This window comes from Kogia breviceps, chromosome 2 (genome assembly GCF_026419965.1).
Source record: "Kogia breviceps isolate mKogBre1 chromosome 2, mKogBre1 haplotype 1, whole genome shotgun sequence".
NCBI classification, from domain to species: Eukaryota; Metazoa; Chordata; class Mammalia; order Artiodactyla; family Physeteridae; genus Kogia; species Kogia breviceps.
In genome coordinates, this window is record NC_081311.1 from 168,422,645 (window position 1) to 168,442,078 (window position 19,434).

At 40.2% G+C, this 19,434-nt stretch overlaps 1 protein-coding gene across 2 annotated transcripts in view; it reads left to right on the top strand.

The window, feature by feature from the left end:
- Positions 1-19,434, top strand: part of CDK15 (cyclin dependent kinase 15) — an 89,490-nt gene that overhangs the window by 40,345 nt on the left and 29,711 nt on the right. For both annotated transcript variants that reach the window (XM_059053455.2, XM_067026584.1), the window contains exons 9-10: positions 7,120-7,213; positions 13,717-13,780. In XM_059053455.2, the coding sequence (XP_058909438.1) occupies positions 7,120-7,213; positions 13,717-13,780 (158 nt within the window). The remainder of the gene's footprint in view (positions 1-7,119; positions 7,214-13,716; positions 13,781-19,434) is intronic.

Consider the following 19,434-nt stretch of genomic DNA (forward strand, 5'->3'; position numbering starts at 1 on the left):
GGTTTTAATTGTAGATTGACAGTTATTTTCTCTCAGAACTTTGGAGATACCATTTCCCCAGCTTTGTCTTCCATTGCTGCTCTTGTGAAGATTGCTCTTAGCCTAATTGTAGAGAAGTTTACTTTTAGCCTTACTGTCTTTCCCTTTTTTCAGGTGATCTCCCATTTTTTCTGGATGTTTTAAAGAATTTTTTCTTTGCCTTTGTTACTATGCAGTTTTCACTATAAGGTGTCTAGCGTGGATTTTTTTTTACTTACCCTGCTTGTTGCATATTGTGCTTCTTCCAATTATGAATTCATGTTTTTCATCAGCCATTTCCTTTTTTTTTTTAACGCGGGCCTCTCACTGCTGTGGCCTCTCCCGTTGCGGAGCACAGGCTCTGGACACGCAGGCTCAGCGGCCATGGCTCATGGGCCCAGCCGCTCCGCGGCACGTGGGATCCTCCCGGACCGGGGCACGAACCCGTGTCCCCTGCATCGGCAGGCGGACTCTCAACCACTGCGCCACCAGGGAAGCCCAGCCATTTCCTTTTTGAGCATTGCCTTTATTCCATTCTCTCTTTCTGGAGCTCCAATGAAAGATTATTAGACTATGTCTTTCTATCATCCAGGGTTCTTATCCTCTCTTTCATATTTTCAGTCTCCTTGACTTTCTGTGCTGCATTTGGATAATTTCTTCAGCTCATGTACCAATTCTTTAAATCTCTTTTAAACTATGTATCCCTTACTTTTTACAACATATACAAAAACGTATGTTATTCCATTGATGAATAATGATGACACTTACAGAATAAAAATACAATTGTAAGTTCAAGTTATTGTCATTACTCTTATTGATTTCATTATTGTTGTTTGTCCAGTAAAACTCAAAAAGTAATGTAGAAATAGAATAATAGGCATTTTCTACTGTTTACTATATTTGTTCACTCTCTATGTAAATGTTAGATATTGGATGTTTACCCTGGGATTCCTCTTCCCCATTTTTTTTTTCTTTTCAGAGTGATAAGAGGGAAATGGGCAGGGAAAAGATTACAACAAAAGAAAAGGGAAAAAAATCCTATCTTGCTAGGCATGCAGCCCTGTAGGGTACAAACTGAATGCCTTTGTAGGAGGCAGGTGACAGAGGATGAGCATTAGAGCCTTTGTCTTAATGAAACTAATTATAACATGTAGTGCAAGAGCCTCTCATTCACAGTAAACCCTGGGGAACAGCAGAGCAAACAGTTAGATTATGGAATATATACAAGTAAGACATATGGGCTATTCCCAACGCTTACAACCAGCATCCTCTAATCTCCCAACATCTTTTCTTCTCTTTCTGCTACTTTTTCAGACCTTAAAAGATTCCATTAGCAACTTCAGTGAAGAGAAAAACTCAGTGTTTTAGGATGATTACACTGTTTTTGGTTTTATTTTCACTTTTTTTGTATTGTGTTAAAATATATATAACATAAAAATTACCATTTCAACTATTTTCAAATGTACATTTCAGTGGCATCGAGTACAGCCATCACCACTATCCATCTCCAGAACTTTTCATCATCCCAAAATGAATCCTTGTACCCATTAAACAATCACTCCCTGTTACTCCCTCCCTTCAGTCCCTAGCAACCACTATTCTACTTCCTGCATCTATGAATTTGACCACACTAGAACCTCACATAAGTGGAATCATACAATATTTACCCTTCCATGTCTGGCTTATTTCACTTAGCATAATGTTTTCAAGGCTCATCCATGTTGTAGTAAACTGGGTTGTTTTTTTTTTTAACACCTTTATTGGAGTATAATTGCTTTACAATGGTGTGTTAGTTTCTGCTTTATAACAAAGTGAAGCAGCTATACATATACATACATCCCCATATCTCCTCCCTCTTGCGTCTCCTTCCCACCCTCCCCATCCCACCCCTCTAGGTGGTCACATAGCACCGAGCTGATCTCCCTGTGCTATGCGGCTGCTTCCCACTAGCTATCTGTTTTACATTTGGTAGTGTACATATGTCCATGCCACTCTCTCACTTCATCCCAGCTTATGCTTCCCCCTCCCCGTGTCCTCAAGCCCATTCTCTATGTCTGCGTCTTTATTCCTGTCCTGCCCCTAGGTTCTTCAGAACCATGTAAACTGGGTTTTAAAGAAGGACTATTTTGGTAGACAAGTCCTCTATTCAAAACTAATTGCAGGCAGCTGCTGGATTTAGGACTATGGAAAGTTGTCACTGCCTGAGAGATTCTTTTATGGTCAGATTTCTTGCTGCAAACTTCCAAATATAAAGAGTGGCCCAGGGAAAGCAAATGGAGATATCGTGTCACTGCCATATATCATGCTGTTCTGAATTAATGTCAATAGTGGAAAATGAAATACTGATTCACTTCTCCCAACAATGTTCTTATGTACTCCTTGCACCTCCCCAAACCTAAAACTCCTGAGATGGTTTATTTCTCCAGAGATTGCCTAAGGAATTTGAGGAATCTTTTTCTTTCTTATGGAAGAATTTGTTCATGCTCAGAATAGAGAAAAGGCTAGGAAGAGAGCCAGAAAAAGCAGAAAATATGTAAGCTGTCTCGTCTAACTTGACTGAAGAACCACAGTTGGAGCCATAAAATGACCCATTGCATCTCTCCCTTCTGGAAGGGATTCACACTTTGATATCACCAGGTCTTTTTTTCTCCTGCATGTGAAGTTCCTCTTCATCTACATGAGCTGCTCCAAGGGTATCTCCACAGAGCAGAAATCCTCTGAGAAGTCTAAAGATATGTAGGGTAAGAAGAGCCACAGGAATGAAGATTTAAGAACAAAACAGAGGAATAAAAGGAATAAAAATAAAGTAAATAGGAGCTGGTTCCCTATCTAGACCTGAATGTTCAGATTATTTTAAATGTTTGCTTTAAGGCTAGTCTGGGGTGGGCAAAATAGATGATAGCCATACAACTTGTTTAAGAAGCAAATAAAAAATATGAAAGCCACACTACTTGTTTACAAAGCAAATGAAAAAAACAGTTCTGAAGAATAAATGAAAAAAATAGGAAGATGAATCATATAGTTTTTAAAGAACAGTGCTTACCTGAAAAATATCTTTCCTTTTCAAACTTAAGGTGTACTGCCTTATTTTCTTACCAGTGCACTGATACTTATGATACGGATATTCTAGGTCCTGAAATACAATTGATTTAGGAATTTTGTTTGTCTTGTAAGTGTTCTAAGTGCATTGCACATGTGCACACACACACACACACACGCTATATATATATAAAAACTTAGACTCCAGATTGTTAGGTGAGAAATGTTTTAACCTGCCCCTAAGTGAAGCTTAAAAAGAAAGACTCAAGAGAATGCCTATATGGCACCAACCATACAAATGCAAATACAAATGGGAATTTCAACCAAATATTAGCATTTTATTTCTTTGTGCAAATATCTTGTGTTAGACTGCAGTACTTGCACAATGGCCTTAAAGTCCAGCTTTCTCCAATATGTTTACACTGTTGTGTACACTGTCCTAGTGGTGCAGAAGGTAAAGGGCACTAAGAAACTGTGTAACGAAAAGGGCTTCCTTCTCTTTTTTTTTTGGCGGTAGGCGGGCCTCTCACTGTTGTGGCCTCTCCCGTTGCGGAGCACAGGCTCCGGGCCGCACAGACTCAGCGGCCACGGCTCACGGGCCCAGCCACTCCGCGGCGTGTGGGATCTTCCCGGACCGGGGCACGAACCCGCATCCCCTGCATCGGCAGGCGGACTCTCAACCACTGCGCCACCAGGGAATGGTTTCCTTCTCGGCTCCCCACAGCCACCAGTATGAAAGGACATAAAAAGGCAACAAGCTTTTTCTAAGCCATGAGCCTTTTGAGGGGAGGGGAAAAAAGTGGACTACAGGTTTAAACCTAGCAATGACTATGGTTTGAACCTTGTTTAAAATGCCCGCAGGCCTTCTGGTGATTTGTGAGCCCCTGGGTTTCTGGAAGGTGTTAGGGTACTGGATGGAGAGTTGGTTCAAGTCTTCAAAAGCTGTTACATTTCCATTTCTATTTTGTGTCAGTTAATAAACAATTACATGTGTTTTATACACACAGATACATAAATGTGTGTGTGTGTGTGTGTGTGTGTGTGTGTGTTTGCTTCAAAATGAAATGATTTGAGACCTTTCAAGTATGCATAGACAAGGCATGAGTAGAGGTGGATGGAGATCGTTTGATGGTATTCACCACCTTAGTTTTTCAGCTGGCTTATCTCACTGTTGACCATTGCTAGCAACCAGGATGTTTTTTAACCATTTGGCAGTTTCCTATTACTTTTATTATTCTCCATGTATTGTTTAATTTTTACCTTTTATATCTGTTGCTTTAAAGACAAGAAGTAAAAAGACCATGGATATTGAAAAACAAGGTAGTAAGCAGTCTTAAAATGATAATAATTCTAAAAATTCACCTCAAGATATTGTGCACCAGATTCTTAAGCTATATTTGCCAGATCAAAATTCTTTTCTTTTTTTCTTTTTTTGGCTGTGCTGCATGGCTTATGGGATCTTAGTTCCTCCACCAGGGGTTGAAGCCGGGCCCCGGCAGTGGAAGCGCCGAGTCCTAACCACTGGACAGCCAGGGAATTCCCAATATTCTTGTGTCACATATCAAGATGTCTCTTGTACATGAAAAATCAGTAAAAAGAAAAAATGGTGGCCATTTAATCTAAATTAGCTTTTTAACAACTCGGGATAAAGACAATCTGTTGTTTGAGGAAAAAATACAAAAAACTACCTGCAAAACTTAGTCTGATACCTCTTATTTATATGTATACAAAATTCTAAGAATAAGCTAATTGATTATTTTACATGCAAACCAAATATTAGGTCATGAAAATAGTTTTTGTGTCTTTTGAGGTGATAAGATACAGTTAAATGTCAATCTTTCTTATAATATATATTCTCTCCCCAAACTAGACACAAGATAAAAATTATTCTTAAACTTGTTTGTCAAGAAATCTGCTTTCTCCTACACAAAGTAAGTTAAATAGCATGTGTCTACAGTCAGATGGAAAAAGTAAAAATTTATCATATGTAATAAATATGTATGAATAATATTAAAGACCATTTTAAAATGAACTTCATAATAAATCTTTAATAATATGATGATCTATAATAAAATGTTTTACTGAGGGCTTCCCTGGTGGCTCAGTGGTTAAGAATCCACCTGCCAATGCAGGGCACACGGGTTCGAGACCTGGTCTGGGAAGATCCCACATGCCGCGGAGCAACTAAGCCTGTGCGCCACAACTACTGAGCCTGCACTCTAGAGCCTGTGAGCCACAACTACTGAGCCCACGTGCCACAACTACTGAAGCCCACGCGCGTAGAGCCTGTGCTCTGAAACAAGAGAAGCCACCGCAATGAGAAGCCTGCGTGCCGCAACGAAGCATAGGCCCCGCTCACCTCAGTTAGAGAAAGCCCATGCAGCAATGATGACCCAGCACAGCCAAAAAAAAAAAAAAAAAAAAGTTTTACTGAAATTTTTTTCTTTATCATGCCACAGCAAAACGTCTAGACGATTAAGGGAGTTTGCAAGATTATGTGTTATGGTGAAAGGGATTTGGCATCAAAACTCGGGAAGTATTAGACCATGGGGATAATCTCTGTCATCAGTCACCTGAACCATTCTCAAAAGATTTGTAAGAGTTGGGACTTCCCCGGTGGCACAGTGGTTAAGAATCTGCCTGCCAATGCAGGGAACAGGGGTTCGAGACCTGGTCTGGGAAGATCCCACATGCCGCGGAGCAACTGAGCTCATGTGTCACAACTACTGAGCCGGCTCTCTAGAGCTGATGAGCCACAACTACTGAGCCCACATGCCTAGAGCCCGTGCTACGAAACAGAAGAAGCCACCGCAATGAGAAGCATGTGCACCGCAACGAAGAGTCGCCCCCGCTCGCCACAACTAGAGAAAGCCCGCGTGCAGCAACGAAGACCCAACGCAGCCAAAAAAGAAAGAAAGAAAGATTTGTAAGAGTAAAAATGTGCATTATTAGCAAAATAAATCTTACTTCTTACTGTTCCTGAGGAATTATCCTCCAGTTTGACTAAGTAGGAAAGAAAATTTCTATTTCTCCCTATTTAATCTATTTTAAGATGCACATTCTCTGTTAAATCAGGATGCGTCTTAAAATCAGTAGCATCTTACAGTAGCCGTCAGCCATGCTTCAGTTATGACTGTAGTTACCATGGTACATGTGTGGCCATCAAACATGGCAGCATCAAAACTTGCAGAATGGGTGTCAGTAACTTGGAAGACAGGAGACCTCTTTTTTTTTTTTCTTTTTAACCCCTAGGAAACAAATGGTTGTGGAGAAGGTGTGAATCAGACATGTTTAGCAACATTCTTTAAGCTGGAGTCAAAAGTGGGCTAACATGTAACTGCAAGGTCAGCTTAGGAGCCCCATCACCAATGACTCTTGGTTGTTTTATGGATTATTTTAAGGAATGCTGTATCATCAAACTCCTGATGATACCACCAAAGGACGATACCGTCAAAGGACGATACCATGGATAAACACAGATATCAAAGAGTCTGAGTCAAATGCTGAATGTCAAAAAGTTTGATGAGTACCTAAACCAATTTCTTCCACTTAATATTCCATTTTTTTTGCATGTACAAGTATGATATATGGTGAAATCATCTGTCTAATTAAATTTGTAACAGCCCTTTCAATGAATATGAAAGAAACATTCTGATCATCACAGTTTAACTTGTGGGGTTTTTTGTTTCTTAAAAGTACATACAATAATGAGGCTTCTTACAATGACAGCATCTTAGTTTCAGTGAAAGAGGGTATTCAGTTTGGAGATTCAGTACTTTCCCCTTCTCTCGTAAAATAGATTGTTAATGAGCTTGAATGAACTCAAATGTTTGCTTTCTATACTGTGTTCCTAAATACCCATTGCGTTCCATTTTAACAAAAAGCTGCAGGCTGTTTTTATTTTTGTTTAAAATAGGGACTTTTTCTGCCAAGACTTTTCATAGTATGTGGCCCCTATCTAATTGTCCTCAAAGTATTTCTTGGGAGGTGAAATGCTAGTAGTTCAGTTTTGCGTGTATGGGTTCCTTGAAAGCATTGGGTTGACTCTTATTTCTTTGTTAGGGGTGCAGGCTGCATCTTCATTGAAATGTTCCAGGGTCAACCCTTGTTTCCTGGGGTTTCCAACATCCTTGAACAGCTGGAGAAGATCTGGGAGGTAAGAGAAGAATTCCTCTTAGGAAGAAAAAAATATATGCATTACAAACTTTGAACCAAATTTTCCTTAGAGACAAACGAAGCAGTCCATCTGCTTTGAGAGAGTAAGCCATATTTTAAGGGTTGTGGAAACGTGGTATTTGCCAGCGGCATAAGCACCTTGGAAATGAGTGGTCAGGAACCCCTCGTTGTCCCGTGGCAGCCCATGAATCCACTTTCTCCCGGTGATTATTGTCTCAACCTCCCAGGGCAATTTCTGCCATTACTAATTAAACACATCCCTGCCCTACCACCCCCAGCTCTAAGTCTACCATATATTTGGCCCTGGATCTTTGTCAACTGAAGACAAGACACTGAATTTTCATAGAACCCTGATAAAACAAAGGCTTCCCGTGTTAGTGTGAGAGAAGTATGCTGTGTATCATGCTCCTCCAAAACCAGATTCCTAAGGTAACAGGGTGCTTTTGTGTGGTGTGGTTCCATTTCTTTATTCATTATTTATCTCTCCCTCATTTACACCATTATGTACTTCATTTTTATGTCCCTGGTAGCTTATATGCCATGTACTATAGTCATTTATATATTGCTGTCTTTTTTTTGATGATTTTTAAATTGTGGTTAAATATATATAGCATAAAATTTACCATTCTAACCATTTTTAAGAATACAGTTCATAGCATTAAATGCATTCACATTGCCGTGCAACCATCACCACCGTCCATTTCCAAAACTTTTACATCATCCCAAACAGAAGCTCTGTATCCACTCAACCAGCTCCCCATTTTCCCTGCCCCCAGGCCCTGGTAACCTCTCATCGACCTTCTGTCTCCATGAATTTGCCCATTCTAGGTTTTCATATAAGTAGAATCTTAACAGGATTTGTCCTTTGTGTTTGGCTTATTTCACTTAGTGTAATGTTGTCAAGATCCATCCATATTGTAGCATGTGTCAAGTGCTTTAAACTGGGGTGGGGAGAGGGTATCGGTTGTATCCTGGATTCCGCTCCCTTTCAAGTTTGCTTGCTTCAAGCAGGCATCTAGAGCATACTTTCTAACAGCTTCCCAATCAGGTATCTTGGGAAATATTGCAGAGTGGGATTTTTGTGTGCAAGTGAGGAAACTTGTCTTTTCTCAAACTTCTTTATGATTTAGATTCAGTGGCCCCAAATATTTTGCCTTTCCAGGAATGGTATAAAAGTTTCATTTTCGAATTGTGTCTCCACGGTGGAGTCCTTCATTTATTTAAAAAAAAAAAAAAGCTGAGTTTATCTTTAATACACACATGAAGGTGAGGAAAATCCTCAGGGAACATTTAGGAAAAGGGAAGAGTTATTTGCTAGTGTCTGGAGGGTCAATGGCTCACCTTTATGAAGATATTCTGTGCAAACCAGTCTAGTGCTACAGATTCATGACCCAGAAAACATTGTGCTTTGTGAATGTCAAAATAAAGTAAAATGTCCTTTGTGAAATTAAGACATTTTATAGAGATTAATCACTGCCATTAAGCTTTCTTTTGGAAACATTGGGGATATTATGGAGGAACATAGAAAAAAATGGGATGCATTCACAAACTAAAAAAAAAAACATTTTTCAAAGCCAAAAGGGTTTTTTTTCCTCAAAACTACCCTGCAAGACCAAGAACTGCTACCTTCAAAAAGTATCATTGGATGATATCATCATCTAAACTGGAGGCAGCCTAATGTAATTAATGGCTTTAGAGTCAAAGACCAGCATTTGAATTCTAGCCACTTTTTAGCGAGACAAACGCGTGCAAGTTATGTAGATCCTCTGAACTTCAGTTTCCTCATTTGTTAAATGGGGCTAGCGATAATGACTTTCTAACCTTTCTGTGAGAATTTCATAAGATCAAATGCATAACAAGCCCCATGTGCCATAAGTGCTCGATAAATGTTTTGCTGTCTTTCTCTCTCATGGAAATTATTTTCATAGAGATGTTTCAATGACCAAACTGTTAACAGGCATTTCCTAATATTTCACCTAATTGTTCTGTTCTCCCGCTTAATCTTACTTCTTGTCCACATTAGAAGAAGCTCAGCTAGCACTGCCTAGACCAGACCCTGCTGTGATCTTTTACACATTTGAAAAGTTTTTCCTAGCCATTAAATCAGGACACAATATTTATTGGACACTCATTATCTTATAAGATGTTATAAGGCATGGAAAATGGAAAGAATAGGAAAAATGCATGATCTATGCTTTCACCTGTTGTTCAGTCTAAGTGGGGTGATGGGTGGAATATAAGTAAATATATGTAAAACAAACATAAACTAGGTATAGATGCAAAAAGATGTATGTATATATAGAAAGTTAATTAAAATACTGAGATAAGGTATGCTGTTAGGATATTTGAAGAGTTATATATAAACTTATTTTTTTACATTACTTCCTATTTTTAAATGATTATAGTCTTAAAAGCAATCATTTTACAGTTCTTTGCATTTAGCATAGCACTTAGAAATCATGGGACAGAAAGAATGAGTTAGACGTTTCCCAGGACCTGATGTCTCTCTAGTTATTGGTTCAAGTTTCCGGGACTGGTCTTGGTGGCTGACACTGGCCATCTGAAGATGTTTTAGGTAACTCAGTAAGTGAAAATTTTGGACTTGTATCTGGACATAAAGTACCAAAACATGAGTGATGCAGCCAAAACAAATGTGTCTTAACAAATGGGTCCAACAGGTCCTGCCCAGGAAGCCATGTTCATGTCTACCATTATTCTTATCGCACTGCAATAAAACAGAAGGACTTTATTTTGACATTTATGACAACTCATTACAAATATAAAATAAGTAAACACATTAGAAATAACACTGGCTTGGTGTTAGTAGACATGAGTTCTGAACCCAGCCCCAACTTCAGGTTAGGTGGTAACGCAAGTCTCATAATTTATCTCCCTGGGTCTCTAGCATCTTAAAGTATATTTGATTTTCTGACTCCATGAACTTGTGACCTCTTTGAACAAAGTGTTAAGAGAATATTGTAGCTTCTATCATTTTTAATCATAATATTCTTCTCTGTTTCTTGTCCCCTCCCCACAAGCCCCATGGTTATTTCTCAGGTTTATTGACTTGTATAGCTCATTGTTGATCTTCAATCTGTGCTGATCAGGAGATAGTTCCATATTGCTTAGTTCTTCTTTATGGGCATCAAAAGGTCAGATTCATTACATCTCTTTCCCCCCCTGGTTCTGTCCAAGCAGGTAGAGGCCACAGTTTTGTTACCACATCTGTAGTTCCATGCTCTGAGGACAAAGAGAGAACCACATTCAGCAGTGCGTTATCTCTTAACACTACTACATCCCAAGCAGCTTGGAAATTCAAACATTACAAATGGCTCCTGGGTTGTGTTTTACTAAAGGTGGTCTATTTTGGGTTCTATGATACTTGATGTAGGAATTGCTTCTTTGAAAGCAATGGTCTAGTCTACATCTCCCAACCTCTAATCACAACTTTTCTTTACATTTATTCTGAGATCTCACACTTAGGAATAAAGACATAATAATAAGTCCTGAATTTTTATTTTACCATCTTTCTGAAATGCCTCCGTGTGTGTGTGTGTGTGTGTGTGTGTGTGTGTGTTTACATCTGAATGGCTGTCATCGATTTTTAATCAATTTTTTAGAAATCTAATTCTTTCAATAGGTATTTTTAGCAAATAATACCAGATGTGGTTCTAAAATCAGAATAAAATAAACGATGCAGACTTTAAAGCCATTAATCAAAATGCCTTCAGTTTCCATTCCAACAAAGGCAGAAAACAGCCCTTGCAGCCCACTGTGGTTTCAAACACAGCACTCCCTAGCTGTCTTTTAAGAGCCTTCAGGGAGGGAGTAAATCAATAATTTTTGGCTTTCAGTTTCCCAGTCAGTGAAGCAGAGATTGAGTAATTTTCTCAAGTGAAAATGAATTCAATAACTTTCAAATAAAAACTGAGTATCAAATTTCCAAATAAAAGAGATTGAATTTTTGTTTAAACTTTTAAAATCTCAGGCTTAAAGCTTTTAGAACAATATTCCAAAATTGTTGGTACCATTTTGTTGGCTTTAATTACACAATAATACAAAGTAACCAACAATTCTGGTAACTTTCACCTTAGTGAAAATATGGATATGGTCGTTATTTACTTCCTTTATCACTTTCTCTTCATTATCTTTACTTTCTTTCATTGTGCTCTGCTAGGCAACAGAAGACGTAGGGGTACATGTGAATCATCCCACCCGCTTGTTTACATGCACATCTGTGCAAATACATAAGATGGTAGGTTAACAAAGAAGAATTAGCTTCCCATCCTCTGGCCCTCTCCCACAAAAGAAGAATTAGTCCAGTTGGTTTTTCAAAATGGATTCCAGGATTCTTAGTGTTTCCTCCGGCTCAGGGTGGCTGCTAGGAAAAGCCTGTAATCCTCTCAGTAGCTTTTCAGTTTGTTTAGGGAATGGATCAAAGAAAGAAGCTCCTACTAGGTGGCTTAATTTTTTTTATTATGTGAGGGAAAATGGCGCTTCAGTGTCTTTTGTTTGAGGACAAGCTTAACAGACACCACAAAGTGTACTTCTCGGCTAGAGTCCTAGTCAGCAAGCTGGTAAATATTAAGAGCCTTCTGGATTCCTCATTGATTATTATCAGTCATAGTTGGGCAATTGACTTCCTGCCATAACAATTGGGCCAGCATCTGTATCCAGCATTTTACAAATGGATTCACTAGGCTTTTTCTATGAGAGATGCTTCTACAAAGACTTGTACTGAGATATGCTTCTAAGAAGAACTATATTGTAGTGGTGTATGAAAACTACTAGTGTTTTGTTAATATTTCACAAAAACAATATTATTCTGGCCCCTAGATATAACTGGCATTGGGCTTTTATGATTATCTTAAAAGAATGGTAAGATTTTGCCTACAAGGGAACCCACAGTAACAGCACCATCTAAAATCTGAAGTGTTTGTCTTTATATTCCAAAAGACTTTTCATAATAATTAAAAACTAAAGCTTCAGTTTGGTAATCCAAAGCACAAGTGAGCTCTTTTTCAAGTGTTGTTGTTAATATTGCTATCCACCAGTTAAAAACCAAATACCATATTCCAAGCTGCTGGGCCACAGAGAAAGCAAGCAGATGAGATGAATTTGGTAGAAAAGACTAGAGTTAGGTTTGGGATCATTTTTAGCCAACATTCCACTGCTTAAAGGTCAGTAATCTGAATCCTTTTTAATTTGAGCACATCAGGGAACAGCTGAATGCCCATGCTGAGGCATAATTTAAACTGTCAAGTGTCTCCTGTTGAGACATATATATATATAAATACAGTCATCTGATGTAAAGCAAAGGGACACTTTACCACTCCTGTCTTTTTATATTCCTAACTCCCAATGCAGCATCATAATGTATGGTGATCATGTAGTACAGCAGACATACGTCATTTTATTGTGCTTCACTTTATAGCACTTTGTAGACATTGCTTTTTTTTTTTTTTTTTTAACAGATTGAAGGTTTGTGGCAACCCTGCGCTGTCAGATGATGGTTAGCAATTTTTAGTGAGGAAACATTTTTAAATTAAAGTATGTACATTGGTTTTTTAAATTAAGGTATGTGCATTGCTCTGTTACACACTTAATAGACCACAGTATAGTGTAAACATAACTTTTATAGGCACCAGGAAACCGAAAATTTGTGTGACTCACTTTACTACAATATTAGCTTTATTGTAGTACCAAACCCATAATATCTCTGAGGTATGTCTGTAGATATTTTGGGATGAGGATATGACTTTAAGCAAGGTTATATGATCTGTATTAGAGTTCTCCAGAGAAACAGAAGCAATAGGAGATATGTATGTATTTGTGTGTGTGTGTGTGTGTGTGTGTGTGTGTATCGTGATTTATTATGGGAATTGGCTCGTGTGATTACATGGAGGCTAAGATATGTCCTCTGCAAGCTGGAGAACCAGGAAAGCTGGTGGTATAATTCAGTCTAAGGGGACCACTGGTTTAAGTCACAGAATCTGAAGGCCAGAGAACTAGGAGCTCCAATGTCCAAAGGCAAGAGAAGACGATGTCCCAGCTCAAGAAGAAAAGAGAGAAAATTTGCCCTTCCTCCACCTTTTTGTTCTATTCAGGTCCTCTGCCAGTTGGATGATGCCTCCCACACCGGTGAGGGCCAATCTCTTTATTCAGTCTACTGATTCAAATACAAATCTCTTCCAGAAACACCCTCACGGACACCCCAGACATAATGTTTTACTGGCTATCTTGGGCATCCTTTAGCCCAGTCATGTTGACACATAGGAGCGTAGAAATACACTGCAGTTTTGCCCATGAAACTGCAAATGTTGGAAACACTGAAGTTTCTTTCCTTTACACATCAGCTCGCATAATGTGACATACATTCATTTCTTCCCTCTTCCTCCCTGATGTGTCCTTCATGTCTCCATACCTGCTCCATCCACCTCATCTCTTCCTCATCTTTCTTTGTCTTTCTTTGGCTTTATATAGGTGCTGGGAGTCCCTACGGAGGATAACTGGCCTGGAGTTTCCAAGCTACCTAACTACAATCCAGGTAATATTGACTTGAGCTTCCAAAAGCTCTGAGAATTAGCAGTGTGAGAGCACTGGCCACACAAACAGGGTGTCCTTCTTTAATTGTTAACAGTGTAGATAGCTCTAGACAGATTTTTAGACTCATATTCCCTGACTAATCTTTTTACGAGGAGGACATCATTGAAATAGTAGTTGAGGTTAGATCAGTTCTCCAACTCTGTAAAACACAAGTAACAAGCTGAATAACAATCTGGAATGACTGTTACTGTGGATTCCACAACCATTTCCAAATACCCAATGGCTTAAAAGGACAACTCAAAAGATGGTCTCATTTTTAAGCCCAGTGACTATCATTGAGTTTATTTGCTAGGTTATTGTATCTCATAAAGTATAAAAAGAAAGCTAATACAATAGTGGGGAAGTAGAGGCTCACTGGGCCTAGGACAGGCCAGGTAACATGTCTCTAGATTGTATCAGAGTTCATCCATTGTCTCCAAACCTAACACTTGGTCATTTTCTCTCATCCATTTTGTCCTCCAATACTGGCTCCTGGGGGTGGAAGTGTTGCCATGGGGGATGTCTTTGAGAAATGGTCCCAAGGACATGCCAGAGAGGTCAGATTACCCAGTTGTCACTTTAAGGATGTTGAGACAGAAGAGAGGAGGCAAGCAATGAGCTATAGGATGAAGGACCGTATCAGAGGTTGAGAAGCAAGTAATGGCCATATCAGAGCTGGACTCTTGCAGGAAGGATTGAAGGGGAGGTAAATATGTACAAGTTAGGGGGAATGTGGCCCAAGTCTGATTTTCCAGTCTCTATATTATTCCATTGTCCTGTAACTAAAAATGGAATTTCCCCAAATTGTTGTCATTACTAACTTTGGTATGAGGTTATCCTGGAAGTGTTTTATGAGAGTAAGAAATTGTAAGGAGATTTCAAAGACAATTAAAGTGGAAAACAAAAGACATCGGAGGATGGGAATTTTTACTTTTTTCTCCAGCATCTAATAGTTTTGCTCAAACAGCTATACATAGGGTTCAGGCATCTTGAACTGACCAGGATTGTGGAAAACCCACACCAGCTAAAGACCAACTGTAAAGTCATTTCAGCTGCTTTGTGAATGACCTGTATGCATTGCTAAATGGTGTTCGGATCATTTCCAAATAGTTTATCATTTATAATGATTTTGCTTGAGTTTACTACTTGAGAAAAATGCCACCCTCTTGCCGCAGGGCTTGGAATAACGCCTTTTCCCTTTCACTCTCTGAGTGAAATGGTACCCCTCAGCTTCCTAACATGGATGCAAGCAGAAGTTTAGGGTCACAGATGGGTTGTAGAAAACAATTTGAATGATCTCAATACAAAAATGTTTGGGTTTCAGGTTGATTCAGGCAATAAACAGTGATCTTTGATGAGAACAATAATGATAGAAACTTGTCCAAAATGCTTCCCTGCCAGATTCTGTACTAAATAAGATAACTGGGTTCCAATAAAACATCGAGAAATATGTTGCATTTTTTATTTTGCTGTCATCTCAAAGTAATATGCAATTTTTTATTTATGAAGAGAATTCTCCAGGCCCAACATCAATAGGGTTCATACTTTGCATTGTTTTTCCAGTAAGGATTCAATTTAATTCAAATAAGTCAAAAATTTCCAAGCACCTACTATCTGCCAGGCACTGTGTAACATGCTGGGTCTGCATAGATGAATTTGGCACATTCACGGATCTCTAAGAGGTTGGGTTTGTATTCATTCATCCACGCTCTTTCACCAGCTCTCCTTATGGGGGGTGGGGGTGTGCCCATTTGTGAGCCCCACTTCTACGGGCTTGGGCAGTGTATAGTTGTGGGCCAGGCTAGGCTTACAAAGGGAAGGGCGTTGTAACCTTAGTCACAGCCAAGATGTCTCAACTTTTACTTGTAAATCTTAAAAGTCCAGCATATCTTGGGCAGGGGGTCAGTACTATTGATAACTCAATCGCAAGGACTATGTTTTAAAACAGCCACCCACATCCGTGTTCCAGGAACATCCCCTTATATGAATTAAGAAGTCCCTTCAGGCCACCTCCCCCCCACCCCCATCCCTGAGCTGTTGCTGCTGCTTCCAGGGACTTGAGCTACAGTGATTAAGGGACCAGAAGAGGGGATGGGAGCCAGTAAAATGTCACAGAGGAGAAGTGTTAACGCCATTCTTGATGAGATTTTCATTCCTCTCCTTTTCACTCTAAGAGCCCCCAAACTTTGAATTCAGCTGTACAACAACTTTGAGGGAGCTGGAGAGCTCAGAACTTAGAGAACCATCCAGTGGCCATCTGTGCCCACCCTGCCCTCACCAGGTCTTGTCTCGACTATGTATGAACAACAGTTTCTGTTTGTACAGGTTTTTTAAAAACACATGGTGCTGACCCCGCTGGACAGGCTTCTCTGACCAGTTACCTGTTTTCTTGGGGCGCTGATGAGCAGGGCTGTAAGTTTTCTTGCCAGCAATTCAGACTCTTGTGCCTGATTAAATCTGGGTGAGGGAAGAAAGGTATATAATTTTAGACACTGGTCTTTCTTTCTTTCTTTCTTTCCTTCCTTCCTTCCTTCTTTCCTTCCTTCCCTCCTTCCTTCCTTCTTTCCTTCCTTCCTTCCTTCTTTCCTTATCTCCCCCAGCCCCACCCCCTGCTTTAAGCAAGCTGGCTGAGAACTCTTGTGTCTTCCACTTCAAAGGGCCAGTTGTCTTATTTTGATGTGGGCAGATTGAGAAGTAGGCTTTGAAAAGTAGGCTTTTTTTTTTGTTTAATCTTTTCTCCTGGGATAGCTTTCAGAGCAATATATCCAAGTGTCAGTGAGGGGTTCTGACGAGCACGGACTCCCAGACTCTCAGCAGGATCATTCTCTAACAGAAATATAAAAGTGAAATATTAAAAACCCTGGAACGTGAGCTCCATCTGTAGAGTAGCCAGTGTCTTGCCTTGTTTGCACCATGGGAAAAAAAGACCTCCTTGAAAAAAGAGGGAAGAGGGAAAAAAGTGCTTTGAGTAAGAGGTTTACAGGTTTAGTAGAGCATAGTAACATCCCCTCAAAGAAGTGGGTGTTGCTCTGTGACCCCCAAAAACGCTCCTCCTTTGACTCAGCCGCCAGAGCACTCACCCTCCCCGGCAACACACCCCCTTTTCACATGCTAACTGAGGCGCCTGTGATTGGCTGAACAATAAACTGGTCACACTTGCTAAAGGCCTGCCATCTTGCACACAATTAGCCAAGACACATTCATCAAACTGGCTGAACAGGGTCTGTGCTGGCCTCCTGCAGCGGGGGAGGGGAGCAGTTCGGTGATCCTTAGTGAGAGTCCACAGGAAGCAATAATAAAGAAGGCATGCTGGAGGGGATTCTACTATCAGAAAGTCTAAAAAGGTTAAAGCCCCAACTGATGCCATATCTGGGATGCACTGTGTTTGTGACACAGAGGATCCCAGAAGCTTAGAGCAAACTGGATATTGGTCTTGACTGAAATCTGCTGATACGTGACAGTAGTGTGAATTTAAAGGGTGGACCCCTATAGACATTTTTACAAAGCTCTCTCAGCCCTCTTAGCTTCCCCTCCCGCTCCCAAGAAAATGCGCTCAAGAGTCCCTCCCCTTTCTAGCCTCAAGCACTTCGGGCCCAACTGGAACCAATAAGAATAAAGTGTATGTAAGAAGTAGACAACCATTTAGGATGAATTAAGAGAAAGTATTGACTGGCAAGGTATTGGTCCTAAACTAAATATTTGGAGGACATTAAAAAGAGTTAATTTTGAGAGGGGGGGAAAAAAAGTTAACATTTGCACCTTCAGTGGTAATATCTTCTGACTTTTCCAAATTCCCTTTAAATAGCTCTCCCAATGGCAGTATAGACCCAATAAGATCATACCTTAAAGACCAGTTTGCTACAGACTGGTGTAAGGCTTTTAAGAGAACCAACTAAATATTTAGACATTTCTCAGCTAAAGTAAACGGAGGCCTTACCCCTCTGGAGGTTGTCCAGGCACCATCTCATTAGATGCAAAGATCCTGTGATAAAGAAAAACTTTTTTTTTCTGCCCACATGATTGCAGCCCAGTTGAGGTTTTTTAATGTGTCATTGATTGTTTCATCCAACTCCTTTTGCTCCACTGAAAGGGTCTGTCGTGGCTCTGTTTGCTTCCTTAAACACGGTTTTTGAAAGCACTCATGCTGTGTGAGCTCAAATCCTAGCATTAATGTACTGCTGGGTTCATTTCACCACACTCAAAAGAGTCTAGTTTAAATCCCTCTCAATTCCATTTGAGGCACCAGAAGACTTTATCCTTCTCCACTAATGGTCCCAAGTTTACATCTAGATACTGGGGGTCAAGGACAGGAGAGGATTTAGAAATAACAGTGCATGACATTAGTCAATGCATTTGCCAAATTGGCAATTAGTTCCTGATGTGAGTGCAAAGCATTTTATTCCCGTCTCTTTGATGCCTGTTCCCGTTGAGAAGGGAATAGAGTCCACAGAGGCCTTCAAACTTTTAAAGAAATATCTGCTGAAAATCATGCCTGATTTGTGACATGAGCTCAGCTGCAGGGAAGCATCCGGGATTATCCTGGTCCTTTCAGCCCCAGGAAAGAACACTGCACATGGAAAGATTTTCCACTGGAGGAACTTGGTAGAAATCAAAAGGCAGGAAAGCAGTACTAAAAGCCCTGCAGCGACCCAGATTCAGATGTCCTATAAACGATAGGCAAATGGATCCTGCTGACACCTAGTTATTTTCAGTACGCCTGCTTTTTTAACTTTTGACCACCAGGTGGAAGCAAGAAATAATGGGGGCGGAATATTGGCATCAGACAGGCTCACAGTACAGCAATCTAGCCTTACCCTGGGAACATGTTATTTTGACCCGAAATCCAGTGTGAGAGCTTCACTTCATCTGACATCATTATAGGACAGATGATAATTAAAAATCTAAAATGAGCCTTGTCCATGTTGGGATTATATAGACCTACCACGCTTTGGGCTCAAAGAGTTCTGAGTGTGTCTTTGTGTGCCTTGCTGTGAACACAATCCAAGCTATGCATCAGCACCCACTCAATAGAATGAGCTATTAGCCAAGTGAATTACTCAGTGGGCCGAACTAAGGGAAAGGATACTGATAAGAGAGGGGTTTTTTGTTTTTAATATTGTAAATCAACTGTACTTCAATTTTTTTAATGCGTTTTTATTAATTCATTCATTTTTGCTGTGTTGGGTCTTCGTTTCTGTGTGAGGGCTTTCTCCAGTTGCGGCGAGCGGGTACCACTCTTCGTCGAGGTATACGGGCCTCTCACTGTCGCGGCCTCTCTTGTTGCGGAGCACAGGCTCCAGACGCGCAGGCTCAGCAGTTGTGGCTCACGGGCCCAGTTGCTCTGCGGCACGTGGGATCTTCCCAGACAGGGGCTCGAACCCGCGTCCCCTGCATTAGCAGGCAGACTCTCAACCACTGCGCCACCAGGGAAGCTCCAAGAGAGGTTTTAATCATTGGCATCAATTCATGGAGCAGCAGATCCACACTCCACCTTGTACTCTCTGGGGGTACTTGAGGAAGTTATTTCTTTCCCAGTTCCCTAATCTGCAAAATGGGAGCAATCCTATCATTTAAAAAGTGTCCCCTGTGTGCCAGGTACTGGACATACATAATAGC